Source organism: Columba livia, chromosome Z, assembly GCF_036013475.1.
Source record: "Columba livia isolate bColLiv1 breed racing homer chromosome Z, bColLiv1.pat.W.v2, whole genome shotgun sequence".
Lineage (NCBI taxonomy): Eukaryota > Metazoa > Chordata > Aves > Columbiformes > Columbidae > Columba > Columba livia.
Window position 1 is genome coordinate 67,799,531 of NC_088642.1, and position 18,880 is coordinate 67,818,410.

Below are 18,880 nucleotides of genomic sequence, written 5' to 3' on the forward strand. Positions count from 1 at the left end.
ATGTAATTCAGGAAATGAGTCTGTCCTTTTTCTGCAGTACTTTCCCTACAGTGTGTGGAGATAAGAACTGGTACACCTTGTTAACCAGCAAGCGTAGGAGTGCTCCATAACCAGTTCTGTTAGTGTTTCAGACATAAATACTTTGTCAGTGCTGAAATCATTGCGTGGTTGGGAGCAAAAGAAGGCAGAAGAATACAAGGAAATTACTAAGATTCCTCTGAGCATGAAGAGGGCATGAGGGAAGGATCTGAGCATAAACTGAAAAGGCTAGACCTGTCTGAGACTGTGGATCCTCTCTTTCAGAACCAAAATGCCTCTTGTGCGAGGAAAGATTTTCTTCAGGATCTAGTTAGGATGCCAGAATGAGTGTAAGTCATTGCACATACAAATTTTCATGGGAAACTCATGAGGACTACCAGTCCTGGAAGGTATGTGTTATAGAAAGAAGCCCTTGGACCTGAAAGAAAGTTATGGGCTCAGTAGCATGACCTCGGAAAAACTGCTTTTTCGTGTTAAACCTCTTCTCAAAATAGTAGTGATACAGAGGATTGGAAAAGCAAATTTGAGATTTCTTGGATATTCACAAGTATTTAGAGTGTTTGAAAGTCTCAAGACACTTCTTCCAGTTGATGGACAAATTTTGTGTGGCCATGAATGCCATTGGGTGTGCTGGTGGCATGGTACCTCACTGGCACAGTTGTGGCTGGCAGGTGTACACGTGAGCTGTGTGCAGTGTGTCTGCGCTTGCTGCTGGACAGTTATCACGGGTGGTCATGGCTGCTCTTCCATAAGTAATGACAACCCCTTTATCCCAGAAGGGGTTGAAACTTGAGGAAAATGGCACTTGCAATTTATATTTGATGCTCCAACTCTCTGTCTGGATGCTGAGGAGACTTAACTCTGCAAACAGAAGATGCTGAGTGAGAAACCGAGCATGTGACCCCAAATTAGGAGGTGTGAAAGCAAAGGCATAACCTTAAAAAAAAAATAAGTGAAAAGATTTCTGTTTTGGTTTCTGTGCTATTGACTTATTTGCCTGTCGTTTCTCTTGTGAAGAAGAGAAGTTAACCAGTACCATGTGTTCCCGACAGCACCTGAGACTATCACGCTTCCACAGTTGAATCCTTTCTCAGCAATAAACTGAAGTAGGAGGTAAAAATACCATAATGTTAAAACTACCCTTTATAACAGCCAAGTATCATCGTGTCCATTCTGGTTTTGACCTCTTTTATTCTGTTCCTCTTAACTTCTTCTTGCCCCAGAGGAGCTCCTGTCTGGCAAGTGCTTTGAGATTTCTTGAAGCTATTGTATTTTTCATTCAAGCACTTTTTCTTCAGGAACAGCAAGTAGATTATTTAAAAATTAGATCCTCCTCCTCTTCCTTTTCCCAAGTCTGGAAAGATAATGGAGATGGATTACACTTATTCAGTACTTTTGCTCAATGTAACTTTTTTTTAAAGTATGGTCTTATGGGAAGCCTTCAGAGCCTTTCGGCATGCAGTGGTAATTCATGTGTATCAGTTAATAGCTGATTATCTTACATAGTATATTATGAGCAAGTGCTACAAGAACTTGCCTTGCTAGTCAGATTGGTTAAATAAAACACACTAAACAAGAACAAACCAAAATAAACAAAACCTTGAGATCATTTGGTCCCTCTTTAGGAAAAATGTATAGTTTCTTGGGAGTAAATTTTGAATTTTACTGTTTTGTTAATGGAGCTATTGTACCTTTGAAGTTCTGGTGTACTCATAAGTGGTGTATATAACTTGACACCACAGGCTTCTGTTCTCTAGATGTAAAAGCTCATGTTTTATGAATTATACATAATCTTATGTGACAGAGACTGTTCCTAAAATTCAAGATAGTTGTAGTCCTGATTCTCATAACTAGCTAAAGCCTAAGTGGTAGGATTGAAATTCTCACTCATTCTTAACAGGTATCTTTTTAAAATGCTTGAAATTCATAATAAAATTAAGAACTAGCACCCTCAGTTTGCTAGCCTTTCTGGAAATAGTGCCTTGCGAGTGGTTTATTTTCCTCTGATTCACCACTGTATGAATCATTTGCCTTTAGTTTACTGACTATGTCAATATTCTCGTAGCAACCACGTTGAAGAAAATACTGAATGTACTTGCTGAGCTAGCTCAGGACCCTGTTTCTTTGCTTTTTCACCTTTTTTACCCACCCCCCCCCCCCCTTTTCTTTCCAGCTCTTTTTTACTCAAATCCTATATTTGCCTGTCTGTGATGCAGCTTGGAAATGAAGCCCTATAGGAATGAGGTAGAGGTTGCCATGACAACTGGGGTGTTTTTGTTGTGGTTTTTTTTTTCCCTTCACTCTTTCTTTTGTGATAGGAAGTGTTGAGATGCCCTAGATAATGCTGAGATTACCCCAGTTAAAAGAGAAACACTTATCTTGGGGTTATATATATCAATAATTTGGCCTACATTTTAATTGCACTCAGCATTTATTTTAAAATCACAACTGCGCTTTGGAGGTAGGTGGGCCCGATTGTGGCTAAGATTAGCAGTTGTTTTTATTCTAGTCTCTTCAGGCTTTTTCATTCTGTCTCTCTGTTCTCTGTTAGGTTTTTAAGAGGCAAGGTAGAAGGAGGCGCACCTCCTAGGGCCTGCAACCCTCCTGCTTACATCACTGAGCAGAGGAGACTCATTTTACATAAAATACTGCCTGGCTCTACTTCCTTGCTCCATTCAAAGGCTTATGTGTGTTTTAGAGGGAATTCTTGGGTTTTTCCCCCCTAGAGGACTGAGCAAACTCATCAAAGCTCTTGGTGTGCGGGATGCATTTGCAGTGTACTTTGTGTGTCCTGGTGATACGCCCATAGAAGCAGGATTACATTGTGCTGCTGTGAATGCTGTAGTGTTGAGAATGTCTCCAAATCTTTGAGTACTGTGAGGGATTCCAGGCTAATGTGTCAGCCTCACAGTTTTCTGCCAAAATGCCGACATGGCTTATGAAGTCCTACTGTGCATTAAATTCTGCTATGATCTGCCCTGTTTGTTTAAGTGTAACTCAGATTCTTCTTTTTCAAAGCTAAAGATTTTCTGCTTTTATTTCTCTTTTATAAGTGGGGAGCCATTTGGCTTAAATATGTCAAAAATTGCATAAGTGGTAACTGGACTGATTTTTGTAGGAGACATCTGTGTTGTCCACCTGGATTTTCAGAAACTAGTTATTAAATTATGACATTGACATTGTGATGTGTGAAGTTATGTGTCCTATATGGGGCAACCAGTGGTAGTGATGCAGGAGGACACGTACATGGGGACTGGAAACCTGCAGTATTATGTTGGTTCCCTAAGCGTGATGAAGTTTTAGTTATAAGGATGCTTGCAGTAAATGTCAAGTTGTTTTGGTGGATTTTCCCTAAAATTGAGGGCTGGGTCAGACTGCCTTGTGGTTTTTGTTGTGTTATTCTGTTGTGAATACTGTAAGTTATAGCTCTTTGTTTTGACCAGTAGCTGTGAGTCAGCTGGAGAGTGCTGATAAACAATTGACAAAGTTTCTCTTTGTAAAGGATCCCCTGAAGTCAGCGAGCTGGAGAAGCGGTTGCAGACAACAGCTGCAGGGAGTTAAGTACCATGTCTTTAGCTTTCATGACACTGGTGTGCATCTCCTGCAGTAGGTGGTTCTGTGGTCCAGCTGGGTCTTCCTTGTCACTCTCTGACCCTGCTGTCCCATTTCACAGATGCTGCAGACCTGTACCTCTCTGCTCTAGCTGCTGTTTTTGATCTGTGGTTCAGTTGATGGCACGGCAATGTGCAGCAGAAGGCAAGAGGCTTGAACTTAAGGCAGAGCCAGAGGAAAAGACTTGATTTTAAATGGTCTTCAAGAGTCTTGCCTGTAGTGGCATCTGGTACTTGATTTTCTTCTTACTGTTGTGGCATCTTGCTGAAATGTAGAGTTGGGTGTCATTGGCAGACCTCTCTTCTCCCTTCAGGGGTGTTAGGAGCTGTAGCCTTTCATTGCAGGCACAGTGTGAGTGATCAGAAGTTTTTGTCAGGCTTCAAGCTGGTTTGACCCTTTCTATCTGTATAAAGGCTGCAGTCTGGAAGACGTGGCAAAAAGCCACGACTGTTACATGGGCTGGCATCTGGTTTGTATGAGCAACCTTTATCCTCTGGCCTGTACAGAAATGCTACTGGAGTGCTTAATTGTTTGCCCTCAGATAGACAGATTTCTGTGGTTCAGAGGTGATCTCTTTTCAGGATCTCCATCTTCAGCATCACTGAGTATGACTGCTAGCCCCCTAACTGGTTCCTCCTCACTGGGAGGAGAGTCACAGCCATCCCAAAGGTCTGTGGCTACTGCGTGAGTGCAACTTCACAGTAATGTGTTACCATGCTAGAATCATGCAGTGGAAAGGCAAATTCAGTGGTCAGAGGGCAAAAGCTATGTCCTCCAGGCTCACTGTGCAACTCTATGTTGTGAGTGGGCTGACTCTTCTCTGAAGAATTCAAGTATTCAGTATGCAGTATTTAAGAGACTGCACAATGCCCTTAGACACCAGCTGTGAACTGTGGGGTTGTCATGTCCAACAGGAATTTGACTGGATGATCCTTGTTGTGTCTCTTTCAACTCAGGACATTCTGTGATTCTATGAAACCAGTACCCAGCAGCATGGCTACTCTCAATCCCCCAGCCTGTATTGCTACCAGGGGTTACCCTGACCCAGGTGCAGGACCTTGCACTTGGCCTCGTTGAACCTCCTGAGGTTTTCATGGGCCCGCTTTCTGAGCTTGTCCGTGTCCCTCTGGATGGCATCCTGTCCCTCAGGCATGTCAACTGCACCACTCAGCTGGGTGTCATCCACAAGGCTGCTGAGGGTGCACTCAATCCCACTATGTCATTGACAATATTAAATAGTGCTGATGCCAATATGGTCTCAGAGCTATTCTTCAGAACATGAATGTTCCTTAGAATTACAAAATGTTTCCCTACTCCAGATGCAAAGCCTGAGAATGCTGTAAATTCAGCAGCTGAGAGAAAAGTCGTGACATTTATCCAAACAAATGACTCTGGGAATTCAGAGGTCTTGCATGATTTGCTCCTGAGAAGACGCTGGCTGGAAGGAAGAGATGAGGACTCTCCTGAGCCCAAGTGATTGGGGAGGCATTGGGCTTTTCATCCTTCTCACATCTGCCAACCAAAACTCATTCCAAGCAGAAAGATAGAGTAGTAACAACTCTGCTCAGCTGATGTCAAACGTTCACATTATAATTTAGACAGTGTATTATTTCTGTGCCACATATATAGACTGTCAAAATAATTTATACAAATATATTTACTACTTTGGACATGAATCTTAGTATGGCCCAGAAGTAACTGTAATGAAAGTATGTAGGTAACACATTAATCTTTACAGAAAACTGGGCAGCCAGTGACCATAAGAGCTCAGCTAGTCTGTCCTTCTGTGTTCCTGACAAGCGTCAGCCAAACCTGCTGCGAAAACCCACCCAGAAGAGACAACCCACAGCCTCTCAGCACAGCTGACTCCATGTCCTCCAGAGTCCTTACAGTTAGCAGCCTGGTGCTTGATGTCCAAACCAAACCTTCCTTTTTACAACTTATGTCCAGCATGTCTTGCCCTGTGTACTAAAGCAATGAAGAACTGTTTATTTTCCTTTCTCTTTGCAGCTATTTCTGCAGGTGCAGCTATTTCTGCAGCAAGGCAAGGTGCTGGTTATTTTAACAGGTAAAAGAGGTTTATTCTGGGCACTTACTGACAGCAGAACAGAAAGAACAATGAGTAACACATAAAGTGGCCAGTCTTGCCTAGACTTTCAAGGGGATATTCTCACCCCTTCCCTCACCAAAAAAAAAAAAAAAGTGTTCAGCAAGTGAATAAACAGCTCTTTTTTTAAGACCACTGACAATCATTGCTAGAATATGTGAAAACCAGATGTTCTCTTATTACCCCTCTTGTTGAAGAAGGGGATACAAACATTTGTTTAGTCCAGCCATTTCGCCAGGGTTACTCTGAAACGCAGCAGGACCCCCTGCCTTCTGGTGGATCCCCAACCAAACCGCTTAAGTCCAGGACCTGGACGGGCTTCCAAAACTCCTGTTTTGTTTGCCAGCATTTATAAAGGTGCTTCCACCTCAGTTCTGCCAGGGCTCGCAACCATGAAGCAGCAGCACTGGTTTATGAAGAGGCTGATTATCAGCACTTGGGGAAGGAAGACTGTACAAAAGAGCGGAACATGGAAGAATTGACTTGCTCAGATTAGTTTAGTGAAAGTACACCCATACACACGGTGGCAAGGATGCCCAGTGCAGGTGGCGTAGCTGCTGCAGTGTATTTAAAAGACAGAAAGAGGAAGGACAACTGCTTATTGATGGACAGAGCAAAACAAACAAGAAATGTACCCAAGCCAGGGAGCAAATCAAAGCTTCAAAGCTGTTATGCAAGAAAACAATAACAGTCTCTACTTTCCAAACAATGAATCAGTGGGACTTAAAGGGCATATCAGCACCAATTCAGGCCAAGTCAGTCTAACTCTATCAAAACAAAGTTTTATTTTGGTCAAAACTAAGTAGGTTATTTCCTCCTCTCTTCCTGCCCTCCCATAGCATGCGCCTGACATGACAAAAGCCAAAATACAGGCTTAATCCTACAGTGCCTTTGCCCTTTAGGGGCTTTTTCACACACTTCTGAAGTTGTCCTGGGTACTGCAAGCAGGCTGTTTTTCTCAGTAGGATTGCCTCTGTGTTCACTGAAGAGATCCATTTATAATTAGTAGACAATAGCTTTGAGGAAATGTCCACAGGCTAAGTAGTCATAGATTGGAGAAAACAACTTTTTTTAAAAGAAAAAAACTCAATGTTTTTAAATTATTATATAAAGCATGGTGTTACCAGACTGTTTATGCAGACAGGCCCATTCATGCTGATGGAGGAGATGCTATTTTAATGAGTAACTTAAAAGCAATGTTCTCTTTTCACTGGAAATTAGTGGGACTTTTTCACCGGAAGGTTGTGGGACCTAATTTTTACATTTGTTACACAGCTTTGAGCTCCTTTTCCATTGTAGCAGCTTGCCAACACAGACACATTTGGCTTTTTTGTTTGGGACTATGACCAGCCTGAATACTGTGACTATTCTCTGAAAGGAATGCTGGATGCAGGACGTGGAACTTGCCAGCTTATTTCCCAATTCAGCAGAAACATGCAAAGACCTGTATGCAATACTGGTGTGCTCTCTCAGAAAGAAAACACAACCTGGTTTAAGTCTGGAAGTCTGTTGTGCAATGTTTGCTAAATATCAGCAGCAAAGCTCTCACTGGAAGCTTTGGACTTCCCAGGACATTTCAAAAACGGCCAGACAGGAATGGAAAAATCTCTGAAAGGTTTAAGATGTCAGGCATTAAAACCAGCCTCCTCTTACTGCAGTGAGAAACATTCATTCTTTTCTCGTCTTACAGTTCAATGAGACCATGTTGTGGATCCTCTGAAAATCCAGAAGAAATGAGAAACCTGTTAAGGTTTTCTAAATAGTTACTGAGCATCTTTATATATGACTTGTACTTGCCAGGTCCTTTCTCTGTGCAGACCCCTCTGGTCTTGCCAACTAAGTAGCCATAGCTGCCTCTGCTTCAAATGGAGATACCGGCATATACCCTGTCTGATAATAAAGAAGTTTCACCCCCATACAGTGTGGATTGTATTGTACTTTGTATTTTCAAAATAGTCTACATGAGAACAAGCTTTATTTATAGGCATAGATATCCAAAAGAAATGTTTTTGTAACATCCGAGCTCTGTAATTTCAAGGCAGCACATTTGAATTCCTGTTCATTTGTATGTCAGATGTGCTGTTAGGAAATAACATAGCAACAAATCAAGTGAAAACAAGAGAAGCTACTGAATAGTGAAACAGTCAAATGAGCTCAGTGATGAACTGTCAATCATAAAAGCACTGATTTGGTTAAAGTAGGTTTGTTTGAATGGTGGTAGCCTTACAAAGCCCACAGGCTACCCTAAGGAACCCTCACTCTCTCATTAGTAAGGCTCTAAATATTCTGAAATCTAACAACAAACTGTCTTGTTTCTCCACCTTCCCTGGTACAAGAAGCCCAGTACAAATGAACTAACAGAACTTCACCTGTCAGAAAAACATTTCCTGAATTCTGTGAAGCAGGTGAAGCTACAGCACCTACAGCTGGAGAGATGACAAAGGCACCTGTGCTGTGTGCTCAGTTCTACCAGGGCTTCACAAGCAAGCTATACCACAGTAGCAAAAGTAGCCATCTCCATTTGGTTCAAGAGGCTTTTCTAGGTCATAACTATAGCCAGCAGAAAACTTTGACACCCTAGTAGATGTGCCTATACAAAAAAGAGGGGTCCACCCTCTTGACATGCTGCAGTCCGTTCTACTTCCGTGCCCTGCAGTATGGCAAATAGAAATATAGCCAGGCTGAACACAGGCTTTAAATAAATGAATTAGCTGGAGGATGGTTGCATCCAGAGAGTGGTGGTCAATAGCTCAATGTCTGTCTGAAGATCAGTGACAAGTGGTGTCCTTCAAGGGTCCATACCTCTGATTTTGGGGAGAGGAAATACCTCTAATTGCAGAATAGGTTGCAATAATGGCTTTACATAGCATAAGCAAATTCAAATAGTTCTTGTTCTGGGTTATTGATGCCTTATATAAGTTGGTGACGTAGGGAACAAAGATTTGTAATAATTGTGTATGTTTAAAAGAAATATTTATGTTCCTAGAAGTACTGATGGATATCTCTTCTCGTCACTGAACTTTACAGGAAGCCTGGGTATGTTTTTGAGGGTAAAATTTACCCTTAATTTGTTCTTTCATCTTGCTAGAAACAAGATAGATGTTAAATGATTTAATTTATAATCTGGTGTATTGACTTGAAGTAAAAGAATCTTGGCTTCTGTAGACTGTTGTGCTTTAGCAAGCTGAAAGGACTTGTGCTGATTTACAGCATGCAAGAGTCTGACCCTAACTCTTCAGAATATGTAGTTAGATGTACTGCACTCTTTAACAGTAATGCTTTCTACTGGAGCTAATGAAAATGAAAATTACTGCAAGTACTGAAAAGGAATTGAAAAATTCACTCCACTGGAGTGAATTATCCCTCTGGAGTAAATTGCATGAGCCATTATTCTTCCTGTAGTTCCTGTTTTGTTTGAAACATAGTCACATTTGCGATGAGGCACAAAGCTGGAGGCTGCACGTTTGTGCTGCCCTGAGACTGCTGATGAACTTGGCGGCTCTGATTTCTCAGCCAGGTGGTCTGTTGCACCAGGTGTGTGGCAGTGTAAAAAGTGCCTGTGCTGTCATCTTCCCAAGGAGTCCCCCTAACCCCTATGTTTCCCTGGAGAAACAGCCACAGAGTTGTAGTCCCAATGCTCATCACCCTGGGTTTGCAGCCAGGAGATGAGACGAGCCGTTCTGAGATCTATCCACCAGCAATGTGGGCTCTGACCTAAGTTACCACAAGGTACATGTCTATGCTCTTATCCTTTTGCCACCTTGGAGGAGCTGGACTTTTTGTGTACCTCTTCAAACAACTGCTCCTCTTTTGGGACAATCAAACTTCGGGGCAATTGGGGCCTTTTGCTGCCTTCTCGTGGCTCAGTCTGGAAATGTGAGGTGGGAAGCGTTAAGGAGCACGGTCCTGTGTTTTCAGAGATGTACCCCCCTTTGATGGGCAGAAAATGTTGCTCTTGCAGCTGCAGATACGTGTACAGATGTAAAAAGAAAAAACTGATTACAGACAAGTTTTATTTGATGTGAAGGTTGTCCTGTGAAAAAGAAGAAGAGACAATCTTGGGATGTTGGGCCTTTATGATAAAGTGTGTAATTTGCCATAAAGCTGCTGATTTGGAGAACATAACTGTGCTGCCTTCATCTGGTCCAGGAAACTATTTCTAAGTGTGTTTGATTTTTAAAATGAATACTTCAAATTTCTAAGCCTAAATTACATGTGAGTATAGGGATGCATTCCAGTTCAGTGTAAGAGGAGTAAAGTTGCATTTTAGATGCCTGATGAGGACTTTGTCTGTTTTTCTCCATCTATCGTGTTTCATCTTTCTTTAAAGATAACCTTTTGGAGGTTATGTATGTTTGGATAGGTATCATCCATAACACTTGTAGACACCTTTTGGTGGAAAAAAAGAAGCTGCCCAGTATTTAATCTGGCAGAAGCTTTTTTCTGTTGTTTTGTCCTGTACAATTTCCATGCACTCAAGAAAATGTAGACAGCATTCCCCTGGCCACCCAAAGGCTGGTCTAATGCCAGAGTGTGTTGCTAGCCATAACCACAGCCTTCTCTTTGTCTTGTTTTTTATGAGCATCTTAGCAGAAGACAGATGTAACTGAGGGTACTCCAGAACTGAAAGCTGGCACTCACAATGTGTGAAATGCTAAAACAAAGCCACACTGCCTGCGGGCCTGGGCTTGGGTGGCAGACAAAAGTGACAGAGGGAAGCAACAAACCCAAGCAAGGCTGCAGGTGGATTCGTGGCAGCAATGTCTCAGGAGGCTGTATGGTACTCAACTCTCATTAACAGCCCACCAGCCACCCTGCAAAGGCTTGGAGTGAGCTGAGAGTTCACGTTGGACATCAGCTGCTGAGGATTGCAGAAGAACCTTTAATGTGTATAAAGGGGGGAAAATACTCTGAAAAGCTGATGAGCCTCAAGTCAGCTTTTACAGATCAGGCAAGAAATGAAGGTAAAGTTGTAATGATGCGTCTAGGGACACATGTCCTCAGTGTGTCATTGTCAAAAAAAGGCAAATTGAATGTTAGATGGTATTAGGAAAGGAATGGGAAGGAATGGCACAAAAGTAACATCTGTGCCATGATATAAACTCACACTGTGCGTGTACTGTCTGTAAGTGGTGGCTGAGCTACTGTCGAGTCCATAGGAGTTCCATGCAGCATTAGACCTTCAATAAGCCACTTTCTTTTATTTTTATTTTTTTTTTTTGTAACCCTCCTCCCCTCCTTGTAATTTTTTCCTGTAATCTATGTAAATTTATAGGGCTTTTTGTAGAGGATTATAGAGAGTTTTTATTTATGTAGTTCTCTTACATATATCAGGCTGTGCAGTCCAGTAGACTCTCTGAAGCAGGGACTTCTTTCAAGTCTTACATTTAAGAAGATGCCCCAGAGATTACTGCTTTTCATTTAGTTTTGTTAATATTCACATTAATGAGCTGAGTATGTTCTTTAATGCATTGCACTTAAGTTTTTCCAGAAATGAAATATGTATTGTGTACTGATAGCTGGGCAAACAATCCGAGTTACTAGGCTGTTCCTGGCTGAGCTAATGGTTTGTTTTAAAACCAAGAACAAGCCCTTTGGTCAACTAAGTCGTTTAGTAATCTGTAACCTTTGTTGAAAGATTAGAAGAAACTTTGGCAGGCATTTGCTGGGAGTTACAATTTGTACAGGTAAGCAAAATGCGAGTGAGTTACAGCATTCACAGATAACGCCAAATAAAATGAACTATTATTTGCCAAGTCATCCAGATGATACCGAGGAGTTGTGGTGTTGCCACTTCGTGTCAGGATATGAAGTTCTCCCAGTGCTGGCCAAAACAGCATGTTGTTTCTTGGGAGTTACTGAAGTTTGCTGTGTCTCTGCTCTGCACCAGCGCTTTATTGCAAGGTTTGCACAGGAACTTGCCCTTGTCGTGGCCGCAGGTCTCTCTGAGAGTCCTCAGTGTGACCTGTGGCAACGAGAAGGCAGGATGGCTCCTATTTTAGTGCCAGACCATGTCCTGCAAAACCCATGGGTCCTGGCACCCCGCAGTGAAGCCAACAGGAGGGAATTATTGGAAGAAGGAGAGTGTTAGTGCTGCTTGTAGTACTGGTGCAAGTCAATTGAGGTGTACGAACCAGAGGCAGAGGGGCAGAATGTGACTGGCAGGACAACGAATCCAGAGAACACAGTGTGGGAGGAGGAATTGCAATTTCCTTTGCAGCTGCTTTTGTTAAGCTCAAAATGGGTGCTCAAGGAAATGAGAGAATTGCGTTGGGGTTAAGAATGCAAACGTGAATAGATCCACAGTGAGCCTCTGTTAAACTGATCACACTCCAGGAGAGGATCAAACTCGTTTTGGGCTTTGTGTTTATATTCCTTGATCCTCCTTGGAGAGCAGTTTGGTATCTCTGCTTTTAAAAGTTTTAGTGAATGTCAAATTAGATTTATGAATACAATTGTTAAAGTTAAAATAAAATATAACATGTTAAAATATAAATTTACAAATAAATTTAGGTTTGAGAAACAGCAAAACTGAATTATGGTGCGTATCTTCTCAGAGAGGAGAGAAAAGTAATTTTCAATACTTTCTAGGATTTTGCTCGGGACTGGGTGGTCTTTTCAAAAGTGGGAGAGGATTATGTGTTATATTTGGTATTTCGTAAGTGATTCTCACACAGCCATCATTGCATGGAACACTGATACCTTGCTAGAGCCTGTACAGGACATAATACACCTTTTTCTTCTTCTCACATTCGGTATCTGCTTTGAATTCTGTCTTAAGGACAGAGAGAAGGCAGCTAATATAGGCAAAGTGTGGCATATTGAAGGGTGTAAATAGCCTTTGCTTTGCTCTCAAGGGTTTTAGTGATGCCCAGCTTTTATCTCCTGCCTTCCTAGGAAGGGATGGAAAGAGATGTTTTCTGTTTCCTTGCAAGTGTGTATTGGAGGGTTACTGGTTCTATGTTCACTGCTAGTTACCCTACCTACACATTGCATTTTTCTTTATTAAATCACCAAGTCAAACAAAATGTGATAGGGAAAGTGACCCTGGTAAGTGAAGGTTTATGGGCAGAGACTGCGATAAAGCCGTGTTTCATGTTCGATGGGGACAGGGAGATGTCCTGTGGTGCCTGATGGCTGCCTGACTTCTTGCTGTGCATTGGGAATATTTATTTTTTCATATGAGTGGAGTCATTTGTCGTTGAGTAGGGGAGAGGAGCAAGGGAAAGTTGTCAGATGTGGTTGCTGCTTTATGCCTGACCTGGTTGGGTGCGAAGAGAGACCACATGAAGTCCCCCCAACCTGTGAGTACACAATTTTGTGGCTTCTGTCAGTGTCTCTTGAAATCGGGTATGTTCGTCTTCCCTTGATGATATATTGCTTCATGCAGCTTAGGCCTGGATATAGACACCTTGTATTCAAAGCCCAGTTTGAAGGTTGAGGGACCATTTCCCTCAAATATACCTCAAGTGTTTGTCTCTCTGTCAATGCTGTAAGATACTTTTGTCGGTGCTTAAAATGCACTGAGCATGCTCCAGCCTTTCAAGTTGGACTGAAACCATCAGTTTTGTATACAGTATCTGAAAGCTGCAATTGAAATTGCTTTGTTTTGACTTAGACAATCCATAGATGTGTCTGCTGTTAGCTTGTCACTGAGTTTGGGTGTATGAAGAAATCCTCTGCATCTGAATAGAACAGCCTGTCCTCTTCCTTTTCCCTTAAATGCTTTTTCCTCAAAATTTTGCATTTAACCTGAAACTTCACACAGTATCTTCTAGCATGTTTTTCATGGTGAAAGATCACCCTTAAAAACATCAAACCTCTTCTGCTGTCAGAAGTCTGGGCTTAATTATATTGCTTCTCTAGGACTATTGATACAAATTTAGGCTTCCCCCCCCCCCCAATATTGTCCATGTTTCAGTTTGACTTGCTGACATTTTTTTCTTTCTTTCCTTGGGGAATGTGGAAAATAAAAGCAAAATCAGAGTTAGCTCACCCCCTGATGAATTTTGTGGGACAAAAAGGAAAAAGACAGGTAGCCCCAGCGCATCCTTCTTGATGAGTCTGAGGCCTCTGACAAGCAGAGGGAAGGGTGTGTAATGCTTCCTGAAAAATGTGTGGAAATCTTCCACAGAGAATGTTACTGTCTCTGTTTGGGCACCATTGATCTCCTGCCATTTGTCACCTGATACTCCTTAATTTGATTCTGTGAAAGTGCTTAAATCTTTCCCTTGACATTTTAGTAATTTCATTATTTTACATGTCTTTCTGTATATACACAGTCAAACGAGTAAAACATTTATGCACCTTCCTATTTTACTCCTTGTCTGAAGGCTTCATTTACCTTTTCATTTTACTACTTGTCTGAAGTTCCTGGTTTGAATTCTTCTTTAGTATATTTTTCCTTTTGTCAGTGCTTAAAATGCTTAAAGGATGCACTGAGCACACTCCAGCCTTTCAAGCTGGACTGAAACCATCAGTTTTGTATACCATGTGGTGTTTCCTCAGCAGAACCATGAGAGGCTGTCTTTATGCAGGACCATGTTTTGCTGCTTCCGTCACCACAAAGAGAAAATGGAGTGTTACTGTGTAATATATTGAGTTGTCTGAATAAACGAAGACTGTCTCTCAAAGTCCATGCCCATGGAAGGAGCCTCAATTCTATCAGCTGATTCAGACCTGCCTTCTCTGAATTCCCTGAGGTGTCTGTGTTGGGCTTGATTAACTTACCTATTGTGTGTGCACTTAAAGCTGGTAGCCACTTGGAGATACTGGTCTTGGAGACTTCAGTTGCCTGCTCGTTCTAGCAGATGATAAAATTTCTGGAAACAGTCTGCAGCACCTTGCTCTCTTCTATCATTTCTAGTCTGCCCACTTCTTAATCAGAAAAATGAGGGAAAACAGTGCCATTTCACAGAGTTTCATTAGTTACTGATGCTTTCTCCTTAACCACCTCTCACCTGTTTATGAAGTTCTTGAAGGCCATCTGTTTGTGTTTGAAGCTTCTTACTGTCAACTTCTGTGGGCTGGAGCCATGGGAACCTAAAACTGTTACTAGGAATGTTGTGGAGACCTAAGGAGAGAGTAGCTTATGTCTGTCTACATCCGTCTTGTGATAACATGCGTAAGTGTGATAAGAATTCACCAGTTCACTCTGTGGGGTTGTACCTATTCTCTGGAGCAGGAGATGCATCTTTCCTCTGCCTGGACAACTGCTTTGTTCTCTTTGGTCTCCTCTGTGTTCATGGGCTGTGTGCTCCTTCCTCCACAGTGACCACCTCTAAATGTGTTGGCTATCTGTGTTTTCAGCTCTGATAATCTGCGTTATCATGCCTTTATTCACTGTTTCCACCGCTTATCTGCCCCATTTAGCCAAGAATGCTGTCAAGCTAAAAGATGCACATAATGCTTCATAGCACCCAGCAGAAGGTTTGGATCTGCTCTGTTCCCACTTTCTTTCATCAGTAATCACTCCGTGTTCAACCGTGGATGATGAATAGCACGTTTGTACACAGTAGTGACTTGCAGTGCTGGTTCTTTTTCTGACTTGCAGACTAATGAAAAACAAACATCTGCCTGCTGTTCGCATTAAGATGAGCGCCAATGTGAAAGGGGTCATAAAGCAAACATTGCTTTGCGTGGACTGGCAGTAAGCTGCACAGAGATGTGGACTTTGATTTTAATGCTTGAGTTGGCATGGGAGGAGCAGTGGTGTGAAATCAGAAGTCAGTGAGCTGGGGACAGGGAAGAAAAGGAAAATTGTCTCCTTTTGATGACACTAGCACATAGGATTGGCAACAGCAGTGGGCTGCAGATGGGAAACTTGAAGCTCGTGAGATTTTTTTCAGCTGTGGGTGAAACTTAGCAAGTGGTACAGTGTGCTTCTGAAAAGCAGGGATGTGCAAAAGCCTATGGTGAACAGCAGCAGCTGCCTCTGGCAAGTGATATTCTGCCCAGGCACAGGGAGAGGTCTGTGCTTCCACATGGGAGGTCAGGGCCGCAGCATCTGTGTGAGGCTTCACGCTTCAACTGGTACAGAATAATTCTGAAAGAAGGAGGACTCTAATGCCATAGCGGCTTTGCTTTTTAGTTCCTAATTAATGTGAGGTGATAGGAACGAAATAAAGAATCCAGTGTTTTCCTTGCACAGCTTAAAGGCATGTAAACCCATGGTAAGAAGCTGTGGGAAATATCACCCCCATGAGAAATTATTTTTTCAACCACCATCTTGCTTGAAAGCCTGCTTTGTGGAGCTTGGGTGGCGTTCTAAACCTGTAGCTTCCACAGTAAAAGAAATAATTGATTGCTCTGGACTTTCAAAGCTGCATGCAACAGGTGACCTTTAATTTAGTCTCTCTCATCCATTAAGTTCACTGTGTAACAATACTATATTTTTGTACCATTTATTCCTGTAACATGCACCAGCTTGTAAGAGAATTCACTTTCAAACAAGTCCATCTGCTTTGGCTACATGAAAGAGCTATTTTGGACTTCAGGCTGTCCAAAAGCTCTTGACATGTAAGAGCTCATTTGGGTGCTTATGGAAAGAGAGCGTGGGAGGGCATGACTAGCTATAGGCCTGTAATGCATTGGGATAAACTCTCCTTACTTTTCCATTGCTGGCATCTTAGTAACAAAACAAACTGGAGTTCATGCACTGCAAGAAGTGTGACAGTCGTGTGTGTACTCAAACCTAGTGGATAGCAAATGCATTTAGAAATATGTGTTCCTAATTGTATTTGACTACATATGATTTTTTGTTAATTTTTCACAACGTCTGTTTGTGAAGACTCATTCAACGGTTCTTATTTTATTTCCGTAGTTTGCAACTTCATGTCTCATGAAAAGTGCCTCAAGAATGTCAAGATACCATGCTCGTGTATTGCTCCCAGCCTTGTAAGGGTGAGTAAGCACACACAGCCTTGTCTCTTTCTTGGGGTAATAGCACGAATTTATCACTAATGAACAAGTTGTAGTGCAGTGGTGACTTGTTAGTATCGTAATGCTTAAATCGATTGTGTGAGTCATCACTGAGGCTTTTATAGCTGCTCAAAGGCAAAGTTACATTTCCTTCAAAAAGTCCCTGCTATGGGTGGCTGTGGATAGTCCGTCTTTGAAGAGCAGTTATTTGCATTCTTTAAATATTACTAGATGTTCTCACTTGCATGTCACTACCAAAGAATCTCACAATAATGGGCTGGGGTGACTGGTTGATATCGGTGCTCTCTGAAGACGTTACTGTGTGTCATACTGAAGAACTCTGTCCACCACCAAACTTTTACAGCAATTAGATCTTACTGGGAAAATGCTAAAGCTTTTCTGCCTAGCAAAGGGACTATGTTTGGCTTCTATTGATTGCTGCATCTTAAGAATTTGCTTGTTTATTGTGTCCAGAGAATAAAGTCATTGTATTAAAAGCATGGAATTTCAAAGCCAAAAAAATCAGAGGGCAGTACTTCAGTTGATCATAATAATTCAAATGTGTTTATTTTGGTTATTAATGAAGTACTAGCTTTCAGATGCGTTGTGACTTTTTCTCTTATAAGACTTCATGCTTAAGAGAGAGCTTTTGAAGGGTGTGGAAGATTAATCAATTTTAAAGCAGATTATAGAATGCAACTAAGGTATTACAAAGCTAAATTGAGGTGAAAACTAAGTGTATTATCCACCTTGGAAAGGGTGACAGAAAAGGGGAAAAAAGGAAGAAGGAGATGAGAAACTTAATAGGGTAAAACACTACAAATACCTTAAGGAGCCATATGCAAAAGTCAAATGAGACATGGCTGTAGAATCATAATCCTGTGCATTACAGACCTCGCTGACTGAAAGCATGTTTATGGGAACACATTGTGTGGACCTGGGAACCTGTGAAGGGGAGCTGGTTCCCTTCTATGTATCTTAAAAAGCTTTACGTGTTCCTTTATGTTGTGGAAACTTACATGGAGGGTCAGAGAGGAAGGCTTAAAACAGTATGTAACTCAAGTTACAGGAACTGTGTTAGAGTGGCATTAGCCACTTGTTCTTCTTAAATTTGCTTTATCTAGATGATAATGCTGTTGGGCTTTTCCACATGTTTCCTCTTCCCCACATGCTCTTCATCTTGAGAGGTGAACTTAGGTGGCAGAAGAGTGTCTGATGCATAGAAAGTTGTCAATGAAATAGGAAGAAATATTGCTCTAAGTCTTAGAACCCACAGTAAAAGGACATGTAGTTAGAGAGATATGCTGTTACTAACACTTAGCATTTACTGTGGTTTCAATACTCTGGTGGTCAGTCATGGGAAAAGGACCGATGAGTCAGACGATACAGGTATCTTTGCAAGGACCTTTGTGGGGATGGTACTGGGTCCCAACTGGGACACACTGATTTAATTGATTTAATTCAGACTGTCAGAATTGTAAACATTTGCGACTGCTTCTTTGTATATTTGCTCTAAATTGAAATTATTGTTCAAAATAGTATTTGTTCCTTTGCTTTTGCATTGTAAAAATCCTGCATTTAAACTTACTTGCATCAGTTGTGGATGTTAGTGTAGTTTTTTCTTCTTTTGCCAGTCCCCATTCTCCACCTGCGTCAACATGTGAATTTTATCTAATTGCTTATTGTTTACACATAAAATCTAACCTTGCTGTGGAGTAGAATTTATCTGGGTGTTGTTCTCAGTGCTCAAGGCTGTTTGCAGTTCAGTGTCGCTGTATTTAGCTGCAAAGAGTCTTCTGCATTATCTGTGTTGAGCTATAATAGTTATGTTTTGAAAATACTGGATTGTGCTGTTCTTTCTGGACAGTGTTGTCCTCCTTGACATGGTCATCCAAACTGCATTAATCCTGGTCTGCTGTGCAAGTTAAGTCTGCCATATGGGAGACTTCGTTTTGCATTCAGCCTCTGTCCAAGTAAATATTGAACTTGGCATTTGCTTAAAAACATAACAGAGCAAGAAATAAATGATAATCGTTTATAGAATGTGTGGAAAGTTTATTTTCTTAGTCTCCCCGCTCTCCTTTCAGATTATTTAAATGTATCTCTTTGTGAAAAGGTCTGACACAGGAGGCAACACTGGTGAATTTTTTTTTCTCGTAGCTTCTTCTACTATGTCAATATTCAGTGTGTTACAGAGATGAG

The 18,880-nt window shown here is 41.6% G+C and overlaps 1 protein-coding gene across 2 annotated transcripts in view; it reads left to right on the forward strand.

Annotated features, from left to right (window-relative positions):
* The window catches only part of DGKQ (diacylglycerol kinase theta), a 103,308-nt gene that overhangs the window by 12,359 nt on the left and 72,069 nt on the right, over positions 1 to 18,880 (forward strand). For both annotated transcript variants that reach the window (XR_010469014.1, XM_065046266.1), the window contains exon 2: positions 16,581 to 16,660. Coding sequence is in view for 1 of the 2 variants with exons in the window: in XM_065046266.1 (XP_064902338.1) it covers positions 16,581 to 16,660 (80 nt within the window). In the remaining variant the exon portion in view is untranslated. The remainder of the gene's footprint in view (positions 1 to 16,580; positions 16,661 to 18,880) is intronic.